The sequence below is a fragment of the Strix aluco genome, chromosome 8, assembly GCF_031877795.1.
Source record: "Strix aluco isolate bStrAlu1 chromosome 8, bStrAlu1.hap1, whole genome shotgun sequence".
Classification (NCBI taxonomy): domain Eukaryota; kingdom Metazoa; phylum Chordata; class Aves; order Strigiformes; family Strigidae; genus Strix; species Strix aluco.
The window spans coordinates 2136013-2158715 of record NC_133938.1 but is presented as its reverse complement, the minus strand read 5'-3'; the positions used below and the strand labels follow the sequence as shown (position 1 = coordinate 2158715).

Sequence of the window (22703 nt, the reverse complement as noted above, 5' to 3'; positions counted from 1 at the left end):
CGCTGGCATAGGCTGGCAGATGGGCTCTGCGGAGGGGCCCGAAACCCCAACCCTTCAAAAAAACAACCCTGGTTGGTGTTCGTGTGCGCTCAGCCGCGGTCCTGGCTGCAGCATTTCCCATCTTTGATAGCTGGAAGACGATGGGGTGGCCTGAGCCGTGTGGCAGATGCCATCCCCACGGTGCCAGTGGCCACATGTGCCCTCCCAAGCCCTCCCAGTAGGTTTGCTGGAGTCTCTGACCTGCGTCTCCGTCCTGTTGTTTGCTTCGCTCTCGAGGTGTCGTAGATGCTTGTACTGGCTGTTGGTCACCGTCACAGCATGCTGCTGAAAAAAAACCCAACAACGTACCTCAAGCAAGGGGCCAGCCAGCCCCGAGTGTCCCCAGTGTGTCGGCTGTCGGTCCTGTCTGTGCCCGCTGTTCCTCAGCTTCAGGGGTGGGGCTGGTGGTGGCCTGGGCCGGTGCCCACGGGCACGGTGGCCGTGGGGCGCCTGGGGCCACGGTGGTAAGCACAATTTTGGTGGAGGGGAGCAGCCAGGCTGAGGACAGGGACGGTCTTGGGGGTTTCAGGAGGCTGGGAGACGTGGCTATGAAATGGGGGCTGCATGCTGGCCCTGTAGGCTGAGCAGGCAATGGGTCCCTTAGGCGCTTGGTTTAAATTTTAATTTTTCAATTCTCTCTAACTCATACATTTCTGTGAACAAAAATTGCTGCTTGATGTTTTTAATGAGCTACCCACCCTGAGCCCAGTGTGGCTGCAGGGGGGGGCAAGAAGCTGTGTTCACTGGCCCCAGTGGTTCCCACCCCCTCCATGGGGTTTTTTTTCTTGAAAAAGAGCCAAAATCAGGGCTCTTGGGTCACAGGGGGACACTGAACGGGGCAGCCAGGAGCACCCCCAGATTGTAGGTTTTGCACTTTCAGCTCCATGCAAATGGATGCTGCATTACCAGGATTTGGCTTGGGAAAACTTGGATGGGGGGCAGGCAGGGGCAAAGGGGGTTTGGGAGCCGCTCTGAGAAAGCCCAAACATCTCCCCCTCATCCCCACCGAGGCGGCCGGGGCGAGGGTGGGCACCAAAGATAAGGTGAAAGGGGTGCAGGGCAGAGGAGGGGCTGGGAGCAGGGCTGCGTGGGCACGGCAGCGGGTTGGGGACCGCGGAGGGGGCGTCCCCTGGGACTGGCATGAGGCTGGGACACCCCAACTCGGCGGGGGCTGCCCACAGCCCTCGGCTTGCCGCCGAGTCTGGCTCCACCACACTCTCCAGCTCTTGTTTCCTGTGGCAAAGTCCGACGGAGTTTTGTCCGAGAGCATGTGGAAGAGTTATTTCATTTATTTGTCCTCCGTGCTGTTCAGGTTTGCTTTCGTTGTGGTTGCATGTGCAGTCTGAATAATTTATTGCAAAGAAAGAAGCTGTTATTTCTGTGTCAGCGCCCCTTCCGTTATTTTTCTCGTTAAAAGCCTTCTCTGTCTTTTTTCGTGCACTGCTCGATTTCATTTGGGATTCATTTTTTCATTCTTTTTTTTTTTTTTTCTTTCCCCTTTCCTTTGCGTTTCTTCTGCTTATGTTATCAGAAGATGATGCTTTTAGTGACAAACTGCCCGTGTTTGAAAGGCGCTGTGAAACGCCCGCAGGTACTGTACGAGCAGGGCGCTTTCGCCACGTCTGCCTTGGGAGCGGGGGGCTGCGGGCACCCTGAGTGCCCGAGCCCCGGCACCCGCCGCTCGCAGCACCTTGCATGACAGTTTCTCAGTGAAAAAGGACTGCGAGGTGAAAGGCTGTCACCTCCTGAATTCAAAAGGGTTAATTTAACAGCTCAAAAAGCCATTTTTTCCCCCCCACCTCCAGTTATTTCAACAGTACCTGGTGTCTAACGCGGCTTTTGAGGCGGTGCGAGTACAGGGAGCTGGTGATTGTAATGGGAAAGGAAAAATTCCAGCTAGGCATCTCCTGCTCTGTGTGCGTGTGTCTGTTTCTCTGCAAGTTTTATGTCCTGAAACGCAACAGAAAGTACCTATGTTTCACTGTCACTCATTTTGCACACCAGTGTGGCACGCGGTTGCAGCATCCCGCTGGGGAACGCTCGCTGCTGCGGTTGTAGCACGGCAGAGACGTCGCCGGAGGTGAAGAGGATAAGGCACGTGGGCCAAAATCAGCGCAGTTAGAATGTGCTAATGGAGTGCATGAGCAGAGAAGCCTCTTCTACTCTAGTCCAAAAAAGAGAAAACCCCCCCAAAACCCTTACCAAGCAGGCAAAAATACTCTTCCATCTGGGCTTCCATAGCTTTGCTTTCTGCTTTCTGTTTCCTAAGCCAAAATCAGCGTTTAAAACCCCTTTCCTTGCACGTGAACGGCTTGCAGCACCTCGTCCCCTCCCCGTAGCGAGATAAATGACCTGCTCTGTGACTCACACTGTGTCCTTCTCTCTCCCTCTCCTTAACCTTTCCCATCCCGCTTCAACTCCTGGCCATACAGAGAATGAACAGCCTTCCCTCGTTTGGTTTGACAGAGGAAAGTTTTATTTGACTTTCGAAGGTAAGTAGTGCATAGCATACCCAGTAACGACTTGCTCCCCTTGCTCTTGCTCTCTGACTCCCGGGGTTTCCTTCAAAGGCTCCAGTCCGGCTTTCTGTGTGAAATGCTATGGCTACTTAGATGACATCGCAAGTTCAACCAGAATAATTTTGATTTGATTTGTGCCATTTATCCCGATGATCTGTTTCCCTGTTTATTATTAAAAAAACCCCAAACAAACAAAACCAAAACCCAAAAGATTGTTCTCGTACCGAGACTGCGGTGAAAACCAGAGAGCGAAACCACTTGCACTGCCGAGGAACTTGACTCTGTCAACCAGGGCTTCTTTCTACTCTCCCTCGCAAGCTGCTCGATACCCTGAGCGGGCTGTGGCACAGTGCGGTTAATTAAAAACAAAGGGCGACGGGTTCTCTGCCAAGCTGGGACCCCCTCCCCATCTCCTAGATTTTTCCATGGTGAGGGGTCAGGAGTGTGCCAGCAACACCAGCAAGCACAGCCAAAACGCCACCAGGTTGTGCTGCTGGGGTGGCTGGTTTTGTGTTGCAGGTTTTGGGGTCCCTCGTTGATGAGAAGGTGTGGTGGGGAGGATGCAGGGGAAGGAGAGCTTGTTTTGGGGAGTGGCATCACATCTCAGAGAGGGCAGAGGCACAGGTGCCTGGAGAGCCCTGAGGCTTTGGAGGAAGCCTCATCTCATAGACACTGTGACTATATTTTTCTTTAAAAAAAAAAGTGGGGAGGTTTGGTGGCAGCAGAAATAGGTGCTTTAAAACCCGAAGGAAGCGCTTTGAAGCTGTGGTGCTTGCAGGCAGAGTGGGGCTGGGGCTAGCTGGGGGATGCTGGAGGCACGGGGCATGCCGGAGCACGGATCCTGCGGGTCTCGCTCTCTGTGAAGCATGTGACCCGCGTCCCCTCCAGCAAATAGCCGAGTGCCCCGGGATTGTGCTGCCCGGCCGCCGAGCATGGGCCGCTCGTGTCTGGGGACCGAACCCCGGTTTGGTGAGCCCGATGCCGTAGCAGCAGCCAAAGGCAGGGATGAAGGTGGTGGTGACCAGGGGGGTTGGTTTCTTCTTCCCCTCCTTCTTGTATTTAAATGGTCCTTTGGGAAGAGCTGAGCTCAGCGGGGCAGGGCCTGGCGAGGTCTGTGCCGGCTGATCACTGGGTCCGAGCAGTTATCCCTCAGTCCGTGTACCCTGCGCATCCCCACTGACCCCCCCTGCTCTGCGTGTCCTCTGCCCCCCTCGCTCAGCCTAGCACCAGCACTGCGAGCACCTCGAGCGTTTGGGGGTTTTCTTGTGGTTTTGCATATTAATCTTGGTGAATGATATATTTGAATTCTTGTCCTTTGTTGTGGCAGTGTGAATGGTCCAGAGCCAGGGGGTGGGTTTGTCCAGGGCACGCCGGCTGGCCAGCACAGCACGAGGGCTGCGAGAGCGTGGCACTGCCTCCAGGCTCATTTCATGGCCCAGGAAAGAGCTATGTCGCTTCCACACACTGTATTTCCTGATGTATCCCTAAATCTTTGAGTCCAACTGAAAAAAAAAACCAAACCACAAAAAAAGCTAAACTTCAAGGCTCATTTCTAGGGAGGTGAAAGGCGATCTGCTGAGCTTGGCATCTATAACTCAGGGCATGAAATGCCAGAAAAGAAATTACCTTTTGTTTCTGGGTTTGGCTTTTTTTGTGCTAAGATCCATGTATCTGCAGAACGTGGGGTGGTTTGTTTGTGTGAGAAGAGGCGTGGTGCAGCTTTGGGGATGCTCTCCTGGGTACACCAGGATCGCTGGTACTCAGCTGTCCTTACTCCGCGTCTCTATTTTCCACCTTTGTGTAGGGAAAAGTAAGGCAAAAGAACCTGATGTGCTGCTTATGGCTGGATCCAAAGCTCCATAAAGTGAATTTTCTCCAGTATTATCAGGTCATTTTGCCAAAATGAGCAGTTTCTAAAAATAACTGCTGAAGCAGTCACTGAAAAGCCAGATTTTTGGTGGAGATGTGCCACAGTGACTACACTTGTCTCTCAAGTTTCTAGATAAGAGTTTTAGGGCTTAAAATAGATTATACTTTTTACATTAAAGTTTTTATTTAAAAAATTGTTTAGTCTCTGAAGCCATTAAGAGAGGAATATATAGGTTCATGAAGGAAGAGTGGAGGGAACCGAGAACGCTGAATGCCAAATACATCCCCATGATTTTTATTGAAAGTCAGATTAGAAATGTGGAGGATGTTTTGTGGCTGTTCAGATGAACTCAGATTTTCAAAGGCCAGCTGAGTCTGGTAATAGAGATAGGTGTGACAAGCGGGTTCCTTCTTGCACATACAATTTTTCATTCTGGAGAATGAAGACATCTCATATACATACAGAGAAATGGTGGAAGAAATGAGCTTGAAAATCAGGGGAAAGGCACGTTGGCATGAGAGACATCTACCCCTCGTTTGATGTGCCGGTGCAGGGTCTAGGCTAAACCCAGCTGCAGTCGGAGCGCGTAAGTTTGGGAGGTGTTTTATTTTCTCTCCCAAAGAATAATGATTATATTGCCAAGAACTGTGGGCTCTGCTGCTGCTGGATGGCTAAAGACCTTCCTCTCACCTTCCCTGCTGAGATAAGCCTGATGTTCCTCTGCTGGGTGATACCTCCAGTTCTCACCCCACTATAGCCAGTCTGCATTGACGTTTTTTGAATCTCATCTATATTTCTGGGTGGATGTGATGAGGATATCCCACTGCATGCAGCTGGATTCAACGCGCTTGGGGGGGGCCGTTGCTCTGGGTGTGGGGAGCGAGGACGCGCTCTCTGATAACCCAGCAGTGGTGGCTACGGAAAGAATTTATAAAAAAAAGACATTACCTTCCCAGTCTGCGGTGCTACCCCGTGGCCCTGCATGTCCCCTCTGCCCCATGGCCAGGGATTGCAGCGTGGCTGAGATAATCTGTGTGTTGGGTGGGTGCCGTGAAGCACCTGCTCTTTAACAGGACGTTTGCCGAGTCCCTGATGGGTAGCTCGGGGCTGTACCCTCAGAAGCAGAAGGCTTGGGGAGGCATGTGCTGCCTCCCTGGGATCATTAGGATAATTAATGTGTGTGTGTGGTGATGGGTCTGATGTGAGATGCTCGGTCTGCCTGTCCGGTGCGCTGGGACAGCCGGACGTTCTGCACTTACTGAGCATCATTATTCTGGGCTGTGGCTGAAATCACTCATTCCCCTGAGTCTCTTAAGACGTATGACCAAGAGGGAAACACGTGGTTACATGAATATTTTACACCCTTTCATGCTACATTAGACATTTGAAGGGAAAATCCCCGCACCGGGGAGGCTCATCTGTGCCTTTAGGAGAGAGCAACTTTGCTTTTATACATTAACGCACTGCCTGCATGGATGCATTTGTAAGGCGTGAGGAATCCTTGTCTGCGAATAACATGGTTTTTCACCTTTAATATATCAAAACTCAAAGTGTAATTTAAGTGACAGAAGTGCTTTCCCCAGGAGACGCTATGAGTCCTGATTTCTTGCACCCAAACCCTATTATTTACTCACACAAAATTTGCAGCAGCCAGCCAGGACCTTTTAGTACATCACACAAAACCCAGGGCAGGTTGCTTAGATGTGAGGTGAAAAGCAACAGGCAACGGGGCAGCGGTGGGAAGCAGCCGGTAAAGAAGGGAGGGGATTATTTTTCAAGATAGTTCAAGCAGAAAAGCAGGAGCTCACCAGAAAGATGCTGCATTTCTCCCGGTTGTTTTTCTTTTCCCCCTGCCCCACTGCCTGCGGAGGTGTTGCCCTTCCCCAGGCTGGTGTTTAATCTTTTAGCTGCTTCAGCTGAAGCTGGCACGTGCTTGCATGGCCTAAAGGAATTAACGGGCTGAATTAACGGCCTTTCACCTGCCTGATTTGGGACCTGTAAATGAAGGTAACAGAGTAAGGGGGTCCCTGGGTAAGCTGCCCCTCCGCAGACCTTTGCTGTTTCTTTTTAGCTGGTTTGGGGCAAAATTATCCTTGTGCTTAACCTGATGTACAAACTGTGGTATAAAAAAAGGTTCCAAAATGGTGCATTGCAGAGAAATAGATAAGGCTGAGCTGGTAGTGCCAGGGCAGGGGTGGTGACCTCTCGAGGACTTTTTTTGGGTGCCTGGGGAATCAGTGGGCAATCAAACACTAACCCCAGGCTGATTTTTCAGCACTTTTCCTGGGGAAAAGGCAAGAGCTTTGCCGCGTCAACAGCCCCTGCTCGCTCTCCTCTTGGTGGCAGGCGCGAGGAGTGGGACATTGTTCACCACGCAGGGTTTCCAGCATGCCCGGGGCTTCTGGTGTACGTTTGCGGTGATGCTTTCATCCTCAAATGTTTTTTGGACACAGGCTTTCCTGGCCAGCCAAGGAAACCTGCGTGTGATCATGCAGGGCTGAATTATTTTAGAGACTGGCTAGCGTCCATGGACGCACAGCATGACCAAAGCAAAATTTCCCTTTTTTTTTTTTCAATCACCTAAATAGCCCGTGGATTGAGCATTCTAGATTTGCAGCCAGAGTCCCGCATTCTCCATAGTTCCAGATTTCTGACGATTTGCAGATTTGCTGTAGCGTACCACAGGCTTTGTGGGGTGAGCAGCTGTGGCGGGGGGGTTTGCCAGGCACGCCGGGCAGGAGAGGGGAGTGTGTCAGGGATCCCCACAGATTGGGGTTCCCGCAGGCAGGAATTGAGGCAGCGTCAGCTTTCCCTCAGGCAGCCTCAGCTATCCAGCCAAGGGACAACGAACCTCCCCAGCCCCTCTTGACAGGGCCCAAAAACCTACTGTAAAAACTGTCATGCAAAGCCTGCCGTGTGCAGCCCCTCCGGAGCCGTGCCGGGGGGGTACTGCTGCCCCCGCATGCTGCTCGTGGCCGGGGCTCCTCCATTATTTTCTTTGCTTGCTTTTGCAGGGGAGGGAAAAAAATAATTTTTAAATGTTTTTAAAGCCTCATCCAAAGCCTGGGGGATTTTTTCTTAATATTTGCCCATAAAGCTAGGCTGGGGTTCTTGGTGAGCACTCCCTTGCCGCAACCCAGGGGGGGAGCGGTGCTGTTTCGCTCTGCACGTAAGAAATGGAGGTTTTTGCTCTGTTGCAGGCTCGTCGCGGGGACCCAGCCCCCTCACCATGGGGGCACAGGACACCCTGCCTGTCGCCGCCGCCTTCACAGAAACTGTCAACGCGTACTTCAAAGGGGCCGACCCGAACAAGTAGGTGCTGACCAACGGGGTCTGGGTGTGGATACGGGCGGTCCAGGGCTCAGGACAGGCTTGGGGTGCTGTGGAGGCTTTGGTGAGCATCTGGATGGATGGGGAGGGAGGAAAGGATGGGCTCTGGGCTCCGCACACGCACGTGCTGGGGTGCCAGTGCACTGCGCCTGGCAGGGTACAGGGTCAGGATGCTCCTGGGGCGTCCCCACAAGCATCAGTCCCCATCCCCAGCAGGCTGCCAGCCTTTGCTGCTATCTCAGCTCGCTCTGGTTTAGGATAGCAAGAAGCTTAATACCCTGGCACAGTGGGTGGGAAGTGGGGGGCAAACCCTCCCCTCCTGCTGCATTTTGAGCCCCCCGTTTCCTCCCCCCCTCGGTCTCTGTGTCCGGCGCCACAGGTGTATCGTGAAGATCACGGGGGAGATGGTGCTGTCGTTTCCAGCGGGCATCACCCGACACTTTGCCAACAACCCCGCTCCGGCGGTGCTCACCTTCCGCGTGCTGAACTACAACAGGCTGGAGCACGTCCTGCCAAACCCCCAGCTCCTCTGCTGGTAAGCCCCTGCCTCACCAGCATCCCAAAGGAAGAGGATTTTTTGCCAGAAAAATGGGGTGCTTTGCAAAAGCACACGGCCCGAAGTACGCCCTGATTTGGGGAAGGAAACTCTCAAGCCCTTAAATATTTGCTGGAGCACTCCCTCTGAGAGCAGCCCCTTTGCCAGGTGGAAGCGCATCAGGAGAGAGGAGCAATTGCTTTTATGGGGTTTGCTTGGTTTTTGTGCCTCACTCTGCTCATTAGACCTCCTTTTTTGCAAACTGAGATGACCTACAGGTTGTATCTGCCATGCCTCCCTGGAGATATCTGAGGACAAGGCAGAGATGTGCGGGAGGGAGGCAATATTTCTATAAATGTGGGATTAAATGTGATCCCAGCTGGCAGCTGGCGCTGCTGCCCTGCGTGCGTTGTTGAAAAGCTTTGTTCCACCGAGGCGGCTTACGTGAAGGGTTAATTCTCCCTCTGTGCAGCGACAACACGCAGAGTGACGCCAGCACGAAGGAGTTCTGGGTCAACATGCCAAATCTGATGACTCACCTAAAGAAGGTATCGGAACAGAAACCACAAGCCACCTATTACAATGTGGATATGCTCAAATACCAGGTACGGAGCTTTTTGTAAGATAAAACCGTGGTGTAAGTCTGTGCTTAACTTATAGATGTAAAAGATGGTATTTCCCTAGTGCAGAGCGGAGATTACGTGAGTTGAGGGCATGCTATCCCGCTAGTCCCTTCTGTACGTCACTAAATTGCCTGATTTTGAGCCCAGTACAAACTTTCTATGAGAATACAAGGTATTGTCTCCTCTGAAACCAAATGCAATGACCGTGTCTGTAAAATGGGATTTCTCCCTTCACCCCTATGGAAACTAAATGTTTTTTCTGTCATTTTGGAAGGTATCTGCCCAGGGTATTCAGTCTACTCCATTAAACCTTGCAGTGAGCTGGCGGTGTGACCCTGCAAGCACTGACCTCCGCATTGACTACAAATACAATACAGAAGCAATGACCACACCAGTAGCTCTAAACAACGTCCAGTTCCTCGTCCCTGTCGACGGAGGAGTAACCAAACTTCAAGCTGTGCTTCCTCCTGCTGTCTGGTAGGAACTGCTCACCCGACAAAGAGCTCGTTTGCTGCCTCTGCCATGTCCCTGCCTAAAAGAGCCATCCTGCCTGCTGGCTGCAGGAGGGGGATTGCCCTGGGAGGTGTCTGCAGGCAGGAGCTGGGGGCCCAAATCTGTCCTCCTCTTGCAGGAGTAAATGCGCAACCCCACTCTGATCTTTTTTTTTTTTTCCTTGCCATTCCCACAAGCAGTCAGAGCTGAACCCATGCACGCAGGCAGTAGAATAACAACCCTTATTTCGTGTTTTGGCTACTTTTATCTGGGGCTGAGCTCCCAGAATTGCAGCTCTGGAGAGCAGCACCAGAGCTTCCCCCTCAGCCCACAGAGCCTTTAGCAAAATTCAAATGACTCCTTCGTAATTTCTCGTTTCCTACAGAAATGCTCTTCTTCGTGTGTTTTTAGGAATGCCGAACAGCAAAGGATATTGTGGAAGATCCCTGATATCTCTCAGAAGTCAGAAAACGGAGGTAATCTTGCAAATGTGCATGTTATTAACTCTGAATACTTAAATCGGACACTGACCCATTTATCATGCCTGCACACAAGTCCAGACACACAGATTCCCACTGGCGCTTGCTGGGGGAGGGTGCTATTTAAAGCTAGGGGTGAAGAGGTTTGAAAAGTGGGGATCTGTGCCACTGATACCTCTTTGCCAATCACTGTGCCATCATGGAGGAAGGGTATTAACACCCTGGGTTTGGATGCGGTTGTTCATCAAGTCCTTAGCTTCATTGACCCTCACTGCGTTTGAAGGCTGAGGGCGTACATTGGATCCCCGTTGCGGGTACCACAGCCTCCCGTGGGTTGCTTCTCCACACGCAACCCACCCAGCTCAGCTGCTTTGTATCGCTGGGCTGTCTGAAAAGTAAAAATCTGCTGGGAGGGTGAGGGGGTTTGCCTCTGGTCTCACCCCAGGGGTGCTGCTGGCTCGGGGACAACAGTGGGAGAGGGCTTCGCTTGAAGCGCTTTGGGCATTTCCTTGCCTTTGCTGGCAAACCTGGCCCTAGGATGCGCGACGTGCCTCTTCGGGCTTGTAAGGGTCTCGTGCGGGACTTTTAAATCGCAGGTGTGGGGTCTCTCCTGGCCCGATTCCAGCTCTCAGAGGGGCCGAGCACCCCGGCCCCCCTGGCTGTGCAATTCACCAGCGAGGGGAGCACGCTGTCCAGCTGCGACATTGAGCTCGTGGGCGCTGGGTACCGCTTCTCCCTCATCAAGAAGAGGTTTGCAGCAGGTAGGTGCCTCGCCGGCGGCTCCTCTCGGGATGGCAGTGGCCCCGACAGTCCCCTCCGGCTGCGCTGGCACACCTGGCACTGCCCTTGCTCTGTATTTGTTGGCTGTTCGAGCCCAGAGGTCCCGCTGCAGCACGGGGTGAGGGGCTAGCCGGTAGCAGAGGAGCAAAGCTCCCTTGCATGAAATAAATCCTCCTGCTGCTAACAAGAGCCTTGAATGTCATGGGCTCTTTTCTGTGCGTGGGTCCTGCGGGAAAGGCAAGGTCTGGGGATCTCCAGGAAGAGCTTTTGCCCCACTGCTACAGAGAAAGACAAGTATTTTTTCTTTTGACCCATTGCTGCATAAAAATACAAGTATTTGTATTTTTATTGGGAATCGGGGCTGCTCCCTCCCCGCAGCTGATGTCTGATCCCATTTCTAGGTAAATACTTGGCCGATAACTGATGGAAGCTTATGCAAGTCTATGGAAAATAATATGGAAAATACCCAAGGACTGCTGTGCGTGGAACGGGTTTTAATTACAGTTTAAGGAAAATGAACTAAATCCTGCACTCGGGACATTTCTGCTGGAAGTGTTGACAACTTTCAGCATTTTTTTTCCTTGGAAAACACCGTCTTGACCAGTCCTACAGTATTTACTTCTAGATGTAACATTGTTAATGGTTTTAAAATGTAATTATTGTATTTGTAAATTGTACTCATTCCAGTAAGGCTGTATTTTGGCAGTTAGACACTTGAGTTTTAGCATTTTACCATTCATGAAATGGATGTAATTTAAACTGTGGTATATAAATTTAATAGTAGTACTGTTGAATGGCACAATGCTTACAGAGGTAGATTACATTTTGTCAATATATACGATTTAAATACAATATGGATAGCTGTTATGAAGGGGGTGCCTCATAAAAAAGAGTTAAGCAGAACCGACATGCTGATTTACTTTTTCTTCAGTCCTTAGTATGTCTCACGGTGATGAATAAAAAGCTCTATCTTCAGGTTTAGCTGGTTTAACTCCAGAAAAATATTGCTGTAAATGTGGAGGTTCCTAATACAGTCTCCCAGCAAAATGCAGGAAAAAATGTCACTTCTACAAAGAGTATTTAGTTCAAATTCCAAGAAGCCTCCGTGAACATGCCCGTGTTCTCTTACAGCTGCAGAGTAACCGTCAGGAGTCCCAGCAGTGGGTGCACAGGTGACGAGAGCTTCTCTTTGCCCCATGTCCTTACATTTTGCAGTGATGCAGATAAGGAGATTAGCAGGCAAAGAGGCTGGGTAGTAAATCTGAGCTCACAGCACTGTCCAGAAATGTTACTGCTGTTTTTAAGGACGCATTTTCCGAGCAGTCTCCAGATTTTGGGTTGTTTCTACATTCCTTTGCTTGCTTCTTCTGGTTCTTTTCCCCATTTTTGAAAGCCCCACGGGTTTAGAAAATGCTTTAAAGACATGCAGCCCCCCCCCTCCCCCCCCCCAATGCCTTTCCATTTTACCACCTAGGCAGGAAAGTATTTATGTACAAACACTGGAAAAAAAATGCAGCCTGAGCCTGACCCTTGGTGGGATGCCCGGCGCTGGCGGGGGACTGGGGAGCAGGAACAGCACAGGGGGGCTGCCGAAAACAAGCAGCTATCTCGTGGAGATGGGAAAACCCACAGAAGTGCTAAACAGGAGCCTGAGGGGGAAAAAACTGTCCCTCTGTGTTTTCCCTGAGCCAGCTGGGCACTGCGTGCTGCTCCTCTCCGTGCATCGCCTGTGCAGCGTTTGATTTCTAGTTGATGTTAGTCTCAGCCTACTGCTGGCAACATGGTGATAGCGTCCACAGCACTAACGGGGTGGAATCTGCCAAGATAGAGAACTTGTTTTAGTGGGAGAATTTGGTGATATGAGGAAAAAAGAAGGGATCTTTTTGAAATTAATTGCAGTTGCTGTTCAGATGCAGAGAAGTATAGGATCATATGCTGAACGGGGTGCTGGGGACTCTAGAAATGAGTGAGATGACAAATAGTGCTAATTTTACAGTCACAAATGTTGCCAGGATTAGGCTCGTGCATTTGCGTTAGAAAACAGACTGTGCATGTTGGGAAGTGCTTGCTCACAGAGCAGTTTGGAGTGACGTAAGGAAACAGAAATCCATGCCCATCTTAAAAGAAAATAAGGAAATTTGAAGATATTTCAGTTCTGAGATGACTCCCAGACTGAGATATGTATGATAGGGTCGTTGAGTTGTGTGCATGCTCACAAAAGGTACCAACACAGAAGATAAAGCACAATTCAGTTATGCAGCTTCATAAATCTTTGCAGTTTTTGAAATCAAGTACTCCTGGATGGAGTGTTCAACTACATTAATAATTTTTCCCCTGAAATGGAAATATGTATAAACTGTGTAGCCTACCCCTTTCTGACATAGGAATACGGGGCAAAATCTAAGAATCAGTTTTTGCATAATTGGTTCATGCTGTGTACAATTGTTATAAACTCATGCTTCCAAAAGAGATCTATGTTGTAGTCCTGAAAATAAGGATTTTATAATGTAAATATTACCAGAACATAGATATTTTACTTTATATTTCATTTGAAAGACAAGGTGTTTACATTAGCATTGGGTTTTTAAATGCTTTTTAAACAAAAAAACCCATAACCCAAAGCTCCCAAGCTTGTCCCATTTGTGCTGTCCCACAAAACGGAGGTCGTATTTCCTGGGCGCATGGTGGTGCTGGTATACAGCCCCCGTGGCCTGGGTAGAAACATGAGGAAGTCCTGCACCCTTTCTGGGGTGAATTGGCTGGCAGACCAGAGTTCGGTGTGCCAGCACACTTGCAGCCCTGTGGGGACACAGTCCCTTTCCAGCCACCGGCAGGTGACACAAAACAGCTATTCCCAGCCTGCAACACAAGGACCAAAACCAGCGGTTTGGGACAGGTTTTTTGCATACTGCTTTTGCCAATTTTTCGCGTAGTGTTTCAGTTCACTAGGTGTTTGTTTGCTCAGGAGCGTTGAACTGCGTGTCTCCACTTTCCCTCACAGCACGACCACCCCTCTGGGCTCCCTTGCAGGGAGATGCTGGTCCGTGTTGATGTTTTTTTTCCTGCCCTGTTTGATGTCTGAGCAGCGAGGCAGATGCTTATTTTGTTGGGTGTTCATCTTCTCGCACGCTGTACAAGCGTGGCACCCCAGCGTTACCCCGTGTGGGGAGGGGAACAGAACAGTTGCCTTTCTAAGTCTGAAGTGCAGGAGCCTGGCCTTTCTGCCTGGCTTTGAGAAGGTGTCAGCAGAAAAAAAGATTATGGGCAGCAGCTTGGGATGTATCCAACTTAAATTTAGAGCACCAAATAGGGGCACATACAGGGATGTTTATCCCACTTCCAGCTTCTGTAGTAGCGGTGAGAGCCCAGAGAGGCTACTGGGGATGCGCTGCCCTGTGGCATTCAGGGCACTCAAGCTCTGCAGGCTTCTCCTCTGCTTTTAGGCAGGAAAACCTGTGTATTTTCAGGGAATGCATCTGTTTGGTACTCCCTGCCTGCTAGCGGAGAGCAGCCCCGTCAGCAGGGAGTTGAAAAGGTGGCGATTTGGTTGCCTGTGTCACCTGCGTTTTGGGAGCTAAGCGTTGGCGCTCAGTTTCCAAGCGTGTGGTCCAGCAGATCTTTTGCCAAGTCAGGCTGAGGCTGAAAAGGGGGCTCAGCCCTCCAGCACCGCCCAGCACTGGCACCCCTTAACTCAGCAGCACTCAGATCTAACTATCTGAGGAAAAAAAAGATACATAAAGGAGGCATTAAAATAATAAATAGGTATGATGCATGCACAGAAAGGCTTTAGCTTGGTTACTCGCGTGGACCTTTCCCTTTAGACTGTGTCCTCAGCCACGGAGGCTGAAAATCCCCTGAGGGGTTTTCCTCTGGGGTCCCCGGTAGCCGCCAGCAGCCCATGCCGGCAGGGTCAAGGTGCCCGCTGACAGAGCGGGAGCGTTTTTCCCCACAGACACCTGCAGACTTGGGTCTTTAGATATTAGGAGCAGCAAGTCTTTTGTTTGCAACTTTCCTTCTTCTGTTTGTTGCAAATATTGACGATTCTCAGCCAGCTTACGGTGCTCCTCACAGGAGACGTTTCAGACCAATTTTCTACCTTTAACAGTATTTCTTAGTAACTATGAAATTGCTCAATAATATGAAATACTACCAAATAATAAGCTTTTCATCTGGTGTTTGCATTTGTTCTTAAATATCACTCCCCTGTTGTAAAGCTTCCTCTTATTTTTGCTGTGAGGCCACTGTCCATTAAATTCCTATTCCTGCCCAGCTGGTGTGAGTTCTCAGTGAGAACGTGTGTGGCTTCACTCGCAAAAGCTTTGTCACACGAGCGTGATCTTGTACCGAGGAAGTTACACATCTGCGTGCTTCTCCTGACGCAGGCTGGACTTAAAGATTTTAGTGCTGTTATATGGTATTTCAGTTAAATTTATTTTGTCTTCAGTGTTGCCTTTCAGGATTTATCTATTAGTATTTTAAAACGTAGGTGGGTGGAAAAAAAAAGTTTATGTAAAAATGACATCCTGTTTTGGCCAGGCAGGGAGGGGATGGGGAGGAAGGGCAGTTTCCCGGGCAGGCTGCAGGCACCGTCACAGTGTTGCTGTGGGATGCTGTCGGGGCATCTCTCACGGCAGCGCCCAGGGTTTGGGCTCTGTGGGGAACACCAGAGAAATATCCTACTTAAAGTTATCAGTTTGAAGCCATGCATACCTGCAGGTGAGACCCGTCTGCCTTCTCCTTTTAACAGGATCGCAGGGCCCCAGGGTAGTTGTTTAGTGCCCAGTCATAAAAATTGGTCAGTTCGTGCACGGGCGATTATTTTCCTACCAAGGTCCCTGCCAAGACCTTGCCATGCTGCCCACGCTGCCACAAGTCATACTTGTCTTCGTTTACCTAATTCTAGATGGCTCGAACCAGCCGGCGATGTCACTGTTGAACTGCAGCTGCAGAGATTCCTGCAGCAATAGCACCACGTACAGAGTCACCGTTTCACTTTCTTGCAGCAGAAGCATTTTTAAACGGCTGGACTGCAATGAAAAGGTGACATATTTTTTAAATGACCTAAAAGAAAGTCAAACACCTTTTACTAAAAGTGTTCATTCCTCCTCGGACCTCTCCCTCAGCTCCCCATCTCCTCCAGCAGCAGTGCAGTTCCTGGGCCCACCAGGCACGTGGTGCAGTTCTGTGTCGCAGAGGAATCCTGCTCCATTTTACCTTTTTTTTTTTTTTTAAATACGGCCCACAGGTCTGTTACCCAAACACCCAAGATCCACTTGAGAAAGCCACTTCAATGCACTGAATATGGAGTGATTTCTTTCCCTACCCTTTTATTGTTTTTATGTGAAAATGTCTTGGTTAAAAAACTTAATTTTGAAGCTTACCATGACCAAAATACATAACATCATCACATTGCACTTTCATGGTAAGAAATTACTGTCTCAAAGATTTCATTTCATAGCCAGAATTCTTCTTTTCTTCTTTTTCTCACAATTTCCCAAGGAAATTAACTCTTGCAGAGCTGGGGAGTTTTTATGATCATCAATATTTTAATTCTTATTTCACTGCAATGCGAGATAAAGATCTGCAGAAATACTCCCCACCTCCTGTGTGAACTCCCCTATCACTGCAGGAGGAGTGCAGATAATGCTGCTGACAATTCTTCTTAAAATCATGAGCGTTAGTGTGACAATGCTCTTCAAAGGTTTACACACAAGCAGGACTTCACTACAGGCCAAGCAGTATGTGACAAAACACACCAGGTTTTAGCAAGGCATTCAGAATACCTTATTCCTCCGTTCAAAATCCCTCTCTTTCTGAACAGAGGGCAAATCGCAGCGGACGTGCCGTCCTTCTGTTGGATTCATAATCCATGCAGGAGGGGTTTTCCACCCCAAAAATGCTCTAAGGTTGATGAAATCACCCAGTTGCTTTGACGGCATAAAAAGCATGGAGATGTTTGTCGTGGTCTGAGAGAGGAATCGAGTCAGGTTGTGGTCTGAAGCTCCGGCACGGGCTGGTGGGTGGAGGGCACAGGAAAACCTTGCCGTGACACCTCTGAACCCCGGGGAAACCCCAGACTGAATTGGATTTCCCCGCGTATTGCCCTGTATCATTTTATGAACTCCCTCGTGTATAAAATGTTTATAAATATTTGTGGATTAAGATACACAGGTCTATTTTTAAGATTTAAGTTAAATAAGTTAATTAATGGCTGGCCTTTTTTGCCTAAACGTGCAATGAGATATATTATACCTTTAGTCTACGATGGCCTAGGTACTGCTTAGTCTGTGATGAAAACTTTGCTGCTTACCTACTGTTCTCAGAGAAAAAAAACTGTAAAAGACGTACAGGTTTGTTGCACACGGACTATTGCAGCAAAGCTTTGTATTTGACCACTGGTAATATGAATGTGTTGTATTGACTTGTTGAAGATAATCATGAAACAACATATTTTAAATGTTACTTGCCTTATAGATTAGAATACGACTATGTGGATATCATTTTTGTAAATAATGTTTTTTATAAATGTCTCTCCTCCATTCTCCCCATCACCCATTTCACAAAATCTTGAATATGCAATTATTTACCATGCATAATGTTGCAACAAATAAATCCCCACATCAGAACAAAGTTTATTAATTCTATACATAAGAACTACATTAAATACCCAATTGAGTTGCAATTTAAATGTGATTTTTTTTTTCCTTGAAAATAAATGAAAACTGTAAAACACTACTTTGTCTGAGTGAGCTTTGCTTGCACATGCAGGAGCACCCAGAGGAGCCGGGCAGAGGTGTCAGGGGCTGCCATGTCCCCAGTCTGAAATGCCATCGCTGCTGGAGCTACGTGCAGCTTCCCGGCCTGGGGACAGGTCGGGGTTGGCATGTGGGGACACGTGGGGATCCCCAGGGACTGTGGGGACAGATGGAGCTTGAGGGGTTACATGGGGGCTGCGGGGACACAAGTGACTGAGGCTGTGGGAGCTCATGGGTGTTGAGGGGGACCCATGGAGGTCATGGGGACATGTCAGGGCTGTAGGGAGACAGGGGGGCTGTAGGCACAGGTGGGTATCCATGGGGTCTGTAGGGACCTGTGGGATCCACAGGGATCCCAAGGGATCACGGGCACCTGTGGATGCCTGAGAGCAGCTGGTGCCTGCAAGTTGAGGCCTGTAACAATTAGTGATCCATAATACCTTAAATATTAAGAAATTATTTTATCAAACAGCGTTTAATGTTGTATTTAACAAGGCCTGAGTGATTAAAATGTACAGAGAAAATATCCTAACTTTGAGAATAGATACATCCTGGCAGAAATGCTCAAAGGCGGCAGATAAGAAAGAACAGAGCTGGGAAACATCCAAGAAGAAATTGTCCTCAAAAGACTCATGACCATAAAAGGGAAAAAGGAGTAGGGGGCTAACTCCCCAAAGGACCACCCGAGACCCCCGTGTATGTGTAATTTTGCAACGCCAGCATTATGTAAATGTAATAGGCAGAAAGGTGGAGACTTCTTGGAAAATGTATAAATGTTCATGTCTTTAAGGTATATAAAGGATAAATTTTTAGTATATGCATGTTAGACAGAAGGATCCCCCTGTGCATGCAGCGCTGCAATAAAGAATGCCTGCCTTCTAAAACTTCAAACTAAGTCTTAGAGGGTTCTTTTGAGACCGAATTTATGGTACCAGGGTGTGGGCTATGGAGACGTGGGGACCTGTGGAGGAGGCCATCGGGACACATGTGGGAAGCCGGGGAGACGTGAGCCATGGCGACCTGTGGAGGTTGCAGGGACTCTCTGGAGCCATGAGGGCATAAAGGAGCTGTGGGGAGGCCACAGGGACCCGCGGAGGCTGCGGAGACATGGAGGCGGGGGGGGGGGGGGGGAATGGCGGCCTGTACCGGCGACACCCGCTCGGGCTGGGCGGGAACGCGTACTGGCGGGAGGGCGGCGGCCAGCGCCGACCCGCGGCCGCCGGGAGCCGCTCCCGGCGGCCGCGGGTCGGCGCTGGCCGCCGCCCTCCCGCCCTTCCGGCTGCCCTCAGCAACGGTGCGGGGATGCATGGCGGCGCAGCCGGCGGAGACCCCCGCTCGGGTAGGTCTGAGGGCCGGGCGCTTCGGGCCGGGCTGAGGGCACTTACGAAGCGCCTTCCTCTCTGGCTTCAGCGCGGTGGGTTTTCCCTCAGAAAAACTCGAGTTTAAGCTCGCCTCCTGCCTCTCAGGTCCCCCCAAACGCTTCCCGGTGGCGGCGGTGGATGATATCCTGAAGGATGTGCTGGGGAGCTGCCTGAGGGAGCAGCGCTACGAGCCGGGCTGGTGCAGGGACATGGCGAAGGACATGGCTGAGGTACCGCTGCCCTCAAGGCGCGAGGCGGCCATTTTGTGCTCACGCCTCGACGGGGTGTCAGGGAGGTGGCCGTCGGGGTGGGGAGGTCCCCAAATATAAATATAAATATAAAGTGTAAAACAAATGCTGGAGGAAGCCATCAATATGCATCAAGAGTTGCTCTCAGACAGGTGCAGGTTCATACAAGCTAATGATGACGTTTGTTCGAGCAATGGTGGCCGAGCACACGGTTCAGTAAAAACTCCATGCTGTGATTACCCCATCCAGAAATGCCATTAATAACTTTTAAGTATGTATCAGAACTTTCCAAAACAGGCCAGTTATATTAGTGGCTGCATTCTGCACAGTGATGCATGTGCAAGCTCCTCATCAGTTAAATCCAGGCTTGCTGCTGAGAAAAGACTACCTTGACCCTTTATTCTTTCACTTAATTTGGCCCAGAAGAGCTCATCAACATTAAAAAAGCAGTACTGTCTGCTCTCTCTTTCCCCTCTGTAATCATGAGGTAACTGAAAGCACATGGAGGAGAATGTGGTATTCACATACAGTAACTCCTTCCTTAACATCTGTGCTGGCATTTCTGTAGTCCAGCAGGATGGTGTGCGTGTTTTTAGCAGAGGGAAGTGTTGGTTCTCTTGTGAAACGACCGCAGTCGCGTACATGCCACCTGTCTGCGGGGCTGGGGGAGTTTGCAGGAGGTGTTTCAGATGCTGCAGTTCAAAGATTGTCATTGCAAGGGCTCAGTACTGCAGTGCTTGCACTTGTCTGTCCCAGAAAGCCAAATGCCTGAGCATCCCCTATAAAGAGAGCTCAGCACTTGTGTCTAAACATGTTTTTCTCTTGCAGGTTATTAAAGCTCGGGTAAAAGACCTTATGATACCGAGGTACAAGATTGTTGTGGTGACACATATTGGGCAGCTGAATGAGCAGAGCATGCAGATCGCAAGCAGGTGCCTGTGGGATCCTGTGAGCGATACGTTTTCATCGTATGTGTTCAAGAACACTTCACTCTTTGCTCTTGCAAATGTCTATGCTGTCTATTTTGAATAAGTAGGTAGTTGAGTTTCACAGCAGAAGTGAACATTCAGACTAACTCTTCCTGTTCCTGATGTGGAGGACCTCCTGATCTGGAGTTGTTGGAGGACCAAGGCAACTTTCACCTGTTTTGAAATGTGGTTACAAGAAGTTTTTTGGCAGTGAATGCAATAACTGTATTTCCCAGAGCTTTCTGTGGGAAGTGATTCTCTGTGAAATGCCTTTTTGCACCTGGTTCTAGCTGCGTTTAGAACCGAATATCCCTGTAATACTTTTTTCTCCCTGAATCTGCCCTCGCTACATGATGCCCAAGTAGAAACCACAGAGGGATTTTGGGAAAGTAAAACAAAAGCATTTTTATCCCCGTTAAATGGCGTTTGTGGGCAGTAAGGTTTATGCCAGGCCCCGTGGCCCCGGCTCCGTGCACACACCACGTTGCAGATGGGTGCCGTGTCCCGTCCAGCTGCCGTAGCTCGATGCTGCAATCCCCTTGCCCTGCCTGGGGGACGGAGGGATCCCTCCAGACCTTCCTGCTGGGCCGAGAGTTATCTTGGGTGGGCTCTGTGGTGGGAAGGGTAGAGCTTTGCTCGCCAGGGGCTGGCCTGCCTGCCCCAGAGTCCCAAGAAAAACCCTGAGTGCAGAGAAGGTGACCCAGAGAAAGTGGTTAGTTCTGCTTGGAGAAGACTATCTCAGCCCCATAGTGTTTGAAGTGGCTTATTTTATTACATTTTATGTGCAAAGCTGAAACTAGAACAGTAGTTAGATGGGAAGAAATAGTTGTGACTAAAAGTTTTAACTGCTGTAAACGCTTTGTGGAATCCAGACAATCCAGCCTGAACTGTCGCTGCAGCTGGTTTACACTGCAACTTTTAACATTCAGCTTTTACTCCCTAGTGTACTCCAAAGAATAAAGCTACAATTAAAGAATACAGCTGAAATTGTTGTGGTCGTGATTATTTTAATGCATGAAGGCTGTGACATTGAACCTCGTCAGCATCTGCTGCCTTTTAGCACAGGGAACTGATCTCTCTCTCACTGCAGCCGATGCTGCAGCAGGATGTGGTAAGCAACTTGGCTACTTCACGCTTTTTTAGCATAGACGTTTTCCTGGTGCGGTGCAGGTCTCGCTCTGTCTCAGGCTTGGTGTTGTGGATTTCTTCGCTGTCAGTCTCCAGCCTCTGGTCTGTGTATGTCGAGGAGTCAGCATAACCGTTTTCTTGTGAGAACGGCAGGGGATTTTCACTCTCTGTCATGTAAAAATCAGAAGGTAAGAATTAGAAGTCATGGAATCATGAGTAGTTATATTTATTTTTACTAGAAAGACAGACCAGCCTACAGCCAGGGAGCTGAAAGTATTATCCTCCACGTTTCTGATGTACCAAATCCCCAACTTCCCACCAGGGCAGTATTAGATATGCAAGGCACACATTCTGTGATTAGCATGTTAAAAACCAGGAATTTATGGATTTATATTGAAGAGTGTTCTTGGGAGGAGTAGTTGCCTTATCAGTCTTACACTGATATATTTGCTTTGAAGAGTAAAACCATTACTTGATGTGTCAGTGGTGCTTGACCAGCATGTTAACCTGGAACTGCTTGGGGGTTTCCTGAAATGCAGATACTACGTTAAGGCATCGGATACCCCACATTTTCAGAGTTTTGGATGTTCCCACTTAAATTACGCTCAAGATTCACGTGTGTTTTAAGTACTGCAGTACAATCAGGGCACTGCCTTGTGGAGTTTACAAAGGTACGGTAGTTCTCTTGATTAATTTAGCAGCGGGGGTTTCTTCTCCTTTAACAGACTCTGGGGTAGGGTGTTGCAGGTGGCATCACTTTTTATGTTTGTTTAAAGCTGCTGCTACAATAGAATTTTCAAAACAGGCAGATGTTACTGCATGGAGAGTGTAGAAAGCCTCTGTTCCTGTCATCTGCCTCATTTATGTTTTCTAGTTACTTTAAGCTATCAGAGTACAGGTTTCTAGCAGTGCATGTAATGGTTGAATTTTCTGACTCTGTCTAAAAATATAAATATATACAACACCATGTGAAATTACTTAAATTGCAGAGTGTATATTCAACATATTTTAATTACAATATTCTTAAGTTGTAATAAAGTTTCTGGTTTCTAGTGGGGAAAGCGGTGAAGATCAGCAGTAAAAAACTTGTCTCTGACATTTAAAATGTCATGACACAGAGATTTTCAGTGGCAGCCTTGGGCTTCACTCGTGGTTCCTGGGTTGACTTGGGAAACCTTGATCTTAAATGTTTTTTTATGTAGCACTAAGCTCAGCTGAGCAAGCTGAAGTTGCAGCAGCTCGCTGGCTGCCTCAGAGCAAAGCCCTTCATGCCAGAGCTGCTCGTGTTTGGGGGAGTGGCAGGAGCCGGGGCACAGCTCTGCCCTGGGGTACAGCCCACAGGTGAGTGGGTGCTTCCAAATCCCCTCAGAGCTAGGCCATAACACATTAATTAGTACTTACCAAACAGGTAGTGATAATCAGTCAAATGCCTTTTCCACCGAGAGCCGCCGCAGGTGAAGACGACGGCTCTGACAAAGTCCCTCCCGCAGAGCTTCACGGTGGTTCCTTCGCCTCTTCCTTCGCAGGCCGCGGCCAGGAGAGCCAGCGAGGCCAGCGCCAGCACCGCACCCCTCAT

The 22703-nt window shown here is 49.4% G+C and overlaps 3 protein-coding genes across 3 annotated transcripts in view; 2 read left to right on the top strand and 1 right to left on the bottom strand.

The window, feature by feature from the left end:
- SGIP1 (SH3GL interacting endocytic adaptor 1) overlaps positions 1–17402 on the top strand; it is a 58259-nt gene extending 40857 nt beyond the window's left edge. The window contains exons 18-25 of the mRNA XM_074831795.1: positions 2472–2531; positions 7629–7740; positions 8138–8293; positions 8766–8898; positions 9191–9393; positions 9820–9884; positions 10484–10648; positions 11069–17402. Of these exons, the coding sequence (XP_074687896.1) occupies positions 2472–2531; positions 7629–7740; positions 8138–8293; positions 8766–8898; positions 9191–9393; positions 9820–9884; positions 10484–10648; positions 11069–11091 (917 nt within the window). The 3' untranslated portion in view covers positions 11092–17402. The remainder of the gene's footprint in view (positions 1–2471; positions 2532–7628; positions 7741–8137; positions 8294–8765; positions 8899–9190; positions 9394–9819; positions 9885–10483; positions 10649–11068) is intronic.
- A 1295-nt stretch (positions 17403–18697) lies between these two features.
- On the top strand, positions 18698–20986 carry DYNLT5 (dynein light chain Tctex-type family member 5). Its single transcript, XM_074833169.1, has 3 exons — positions 18698–18761; positions 18889–19013; positions 19860–20986. Exons 1-3 carry the CDS (start codon positions 18725–18727, stop codon positions 20061–20063), a joined length of 366 nt encoding a protein of 121 aa, XP_074689270.1. The 5' UTR covers positions 18698–18724; the 3' UTR covers positions 20064–20986.
- Positions 20987–21055: 69 nt separating this feature from the next.
- INSL5 (insulin like 5) lies at positions 21056–22703 on the bottom strand. Its single transcript, XM_074833168.1, has 2 exons — positions 22529–22703; positions 21056–21294 (listed from the first exon to the last, which is right to left on the bottom strand). The coding sequence occupies exons 1-2, from the start codon at positions 22701–22703 to the stop codon at positions 21056–21058; spliced, it is 414 nt and encodes a 137-aa protein (XP_074689269.1).

Excerpts from the sequence above, each read along its gene's own strand:
- INSL5 (XM_074833168.1), bottom strand. The coding sequence starts at position 22,703 with ATGAGGGGTGCGGTGCTGGCGCTGGCCTCGCTGGCTCTCCTGGCCGCG. Across the intron at positions 21,295-22,528 it reads TGATTATCACTACCTGTTTG|AGAGTGAAAATCCCCTGCCG; the intron begins GTAAGTACTAAT and ends TTTACATGACAG.
- DYNLT5 (XM_074833169.1), top strand. The coding sequence starts at position 18,725 with ATGCATGGCGGCGCAGCCGGCGGAGACCCCCGCTCGG. Across the intron at positions 18,762-18,888 it reads CGGCGGAGACCCCCGCTCGG|GTCCCCCCAAACGCTTCCCG; the intron begins GTAGGTCTGAGG and ends CCTGCCTCTCAG. Across the intron at positions 19,014-19,859 it reads TGGCGAAGGACATGGCTGAG|GTTATTAAAGCTCGGGTAAA; the intron begins GTACCGCTGCCC and ends TTTCTCTTGCAG.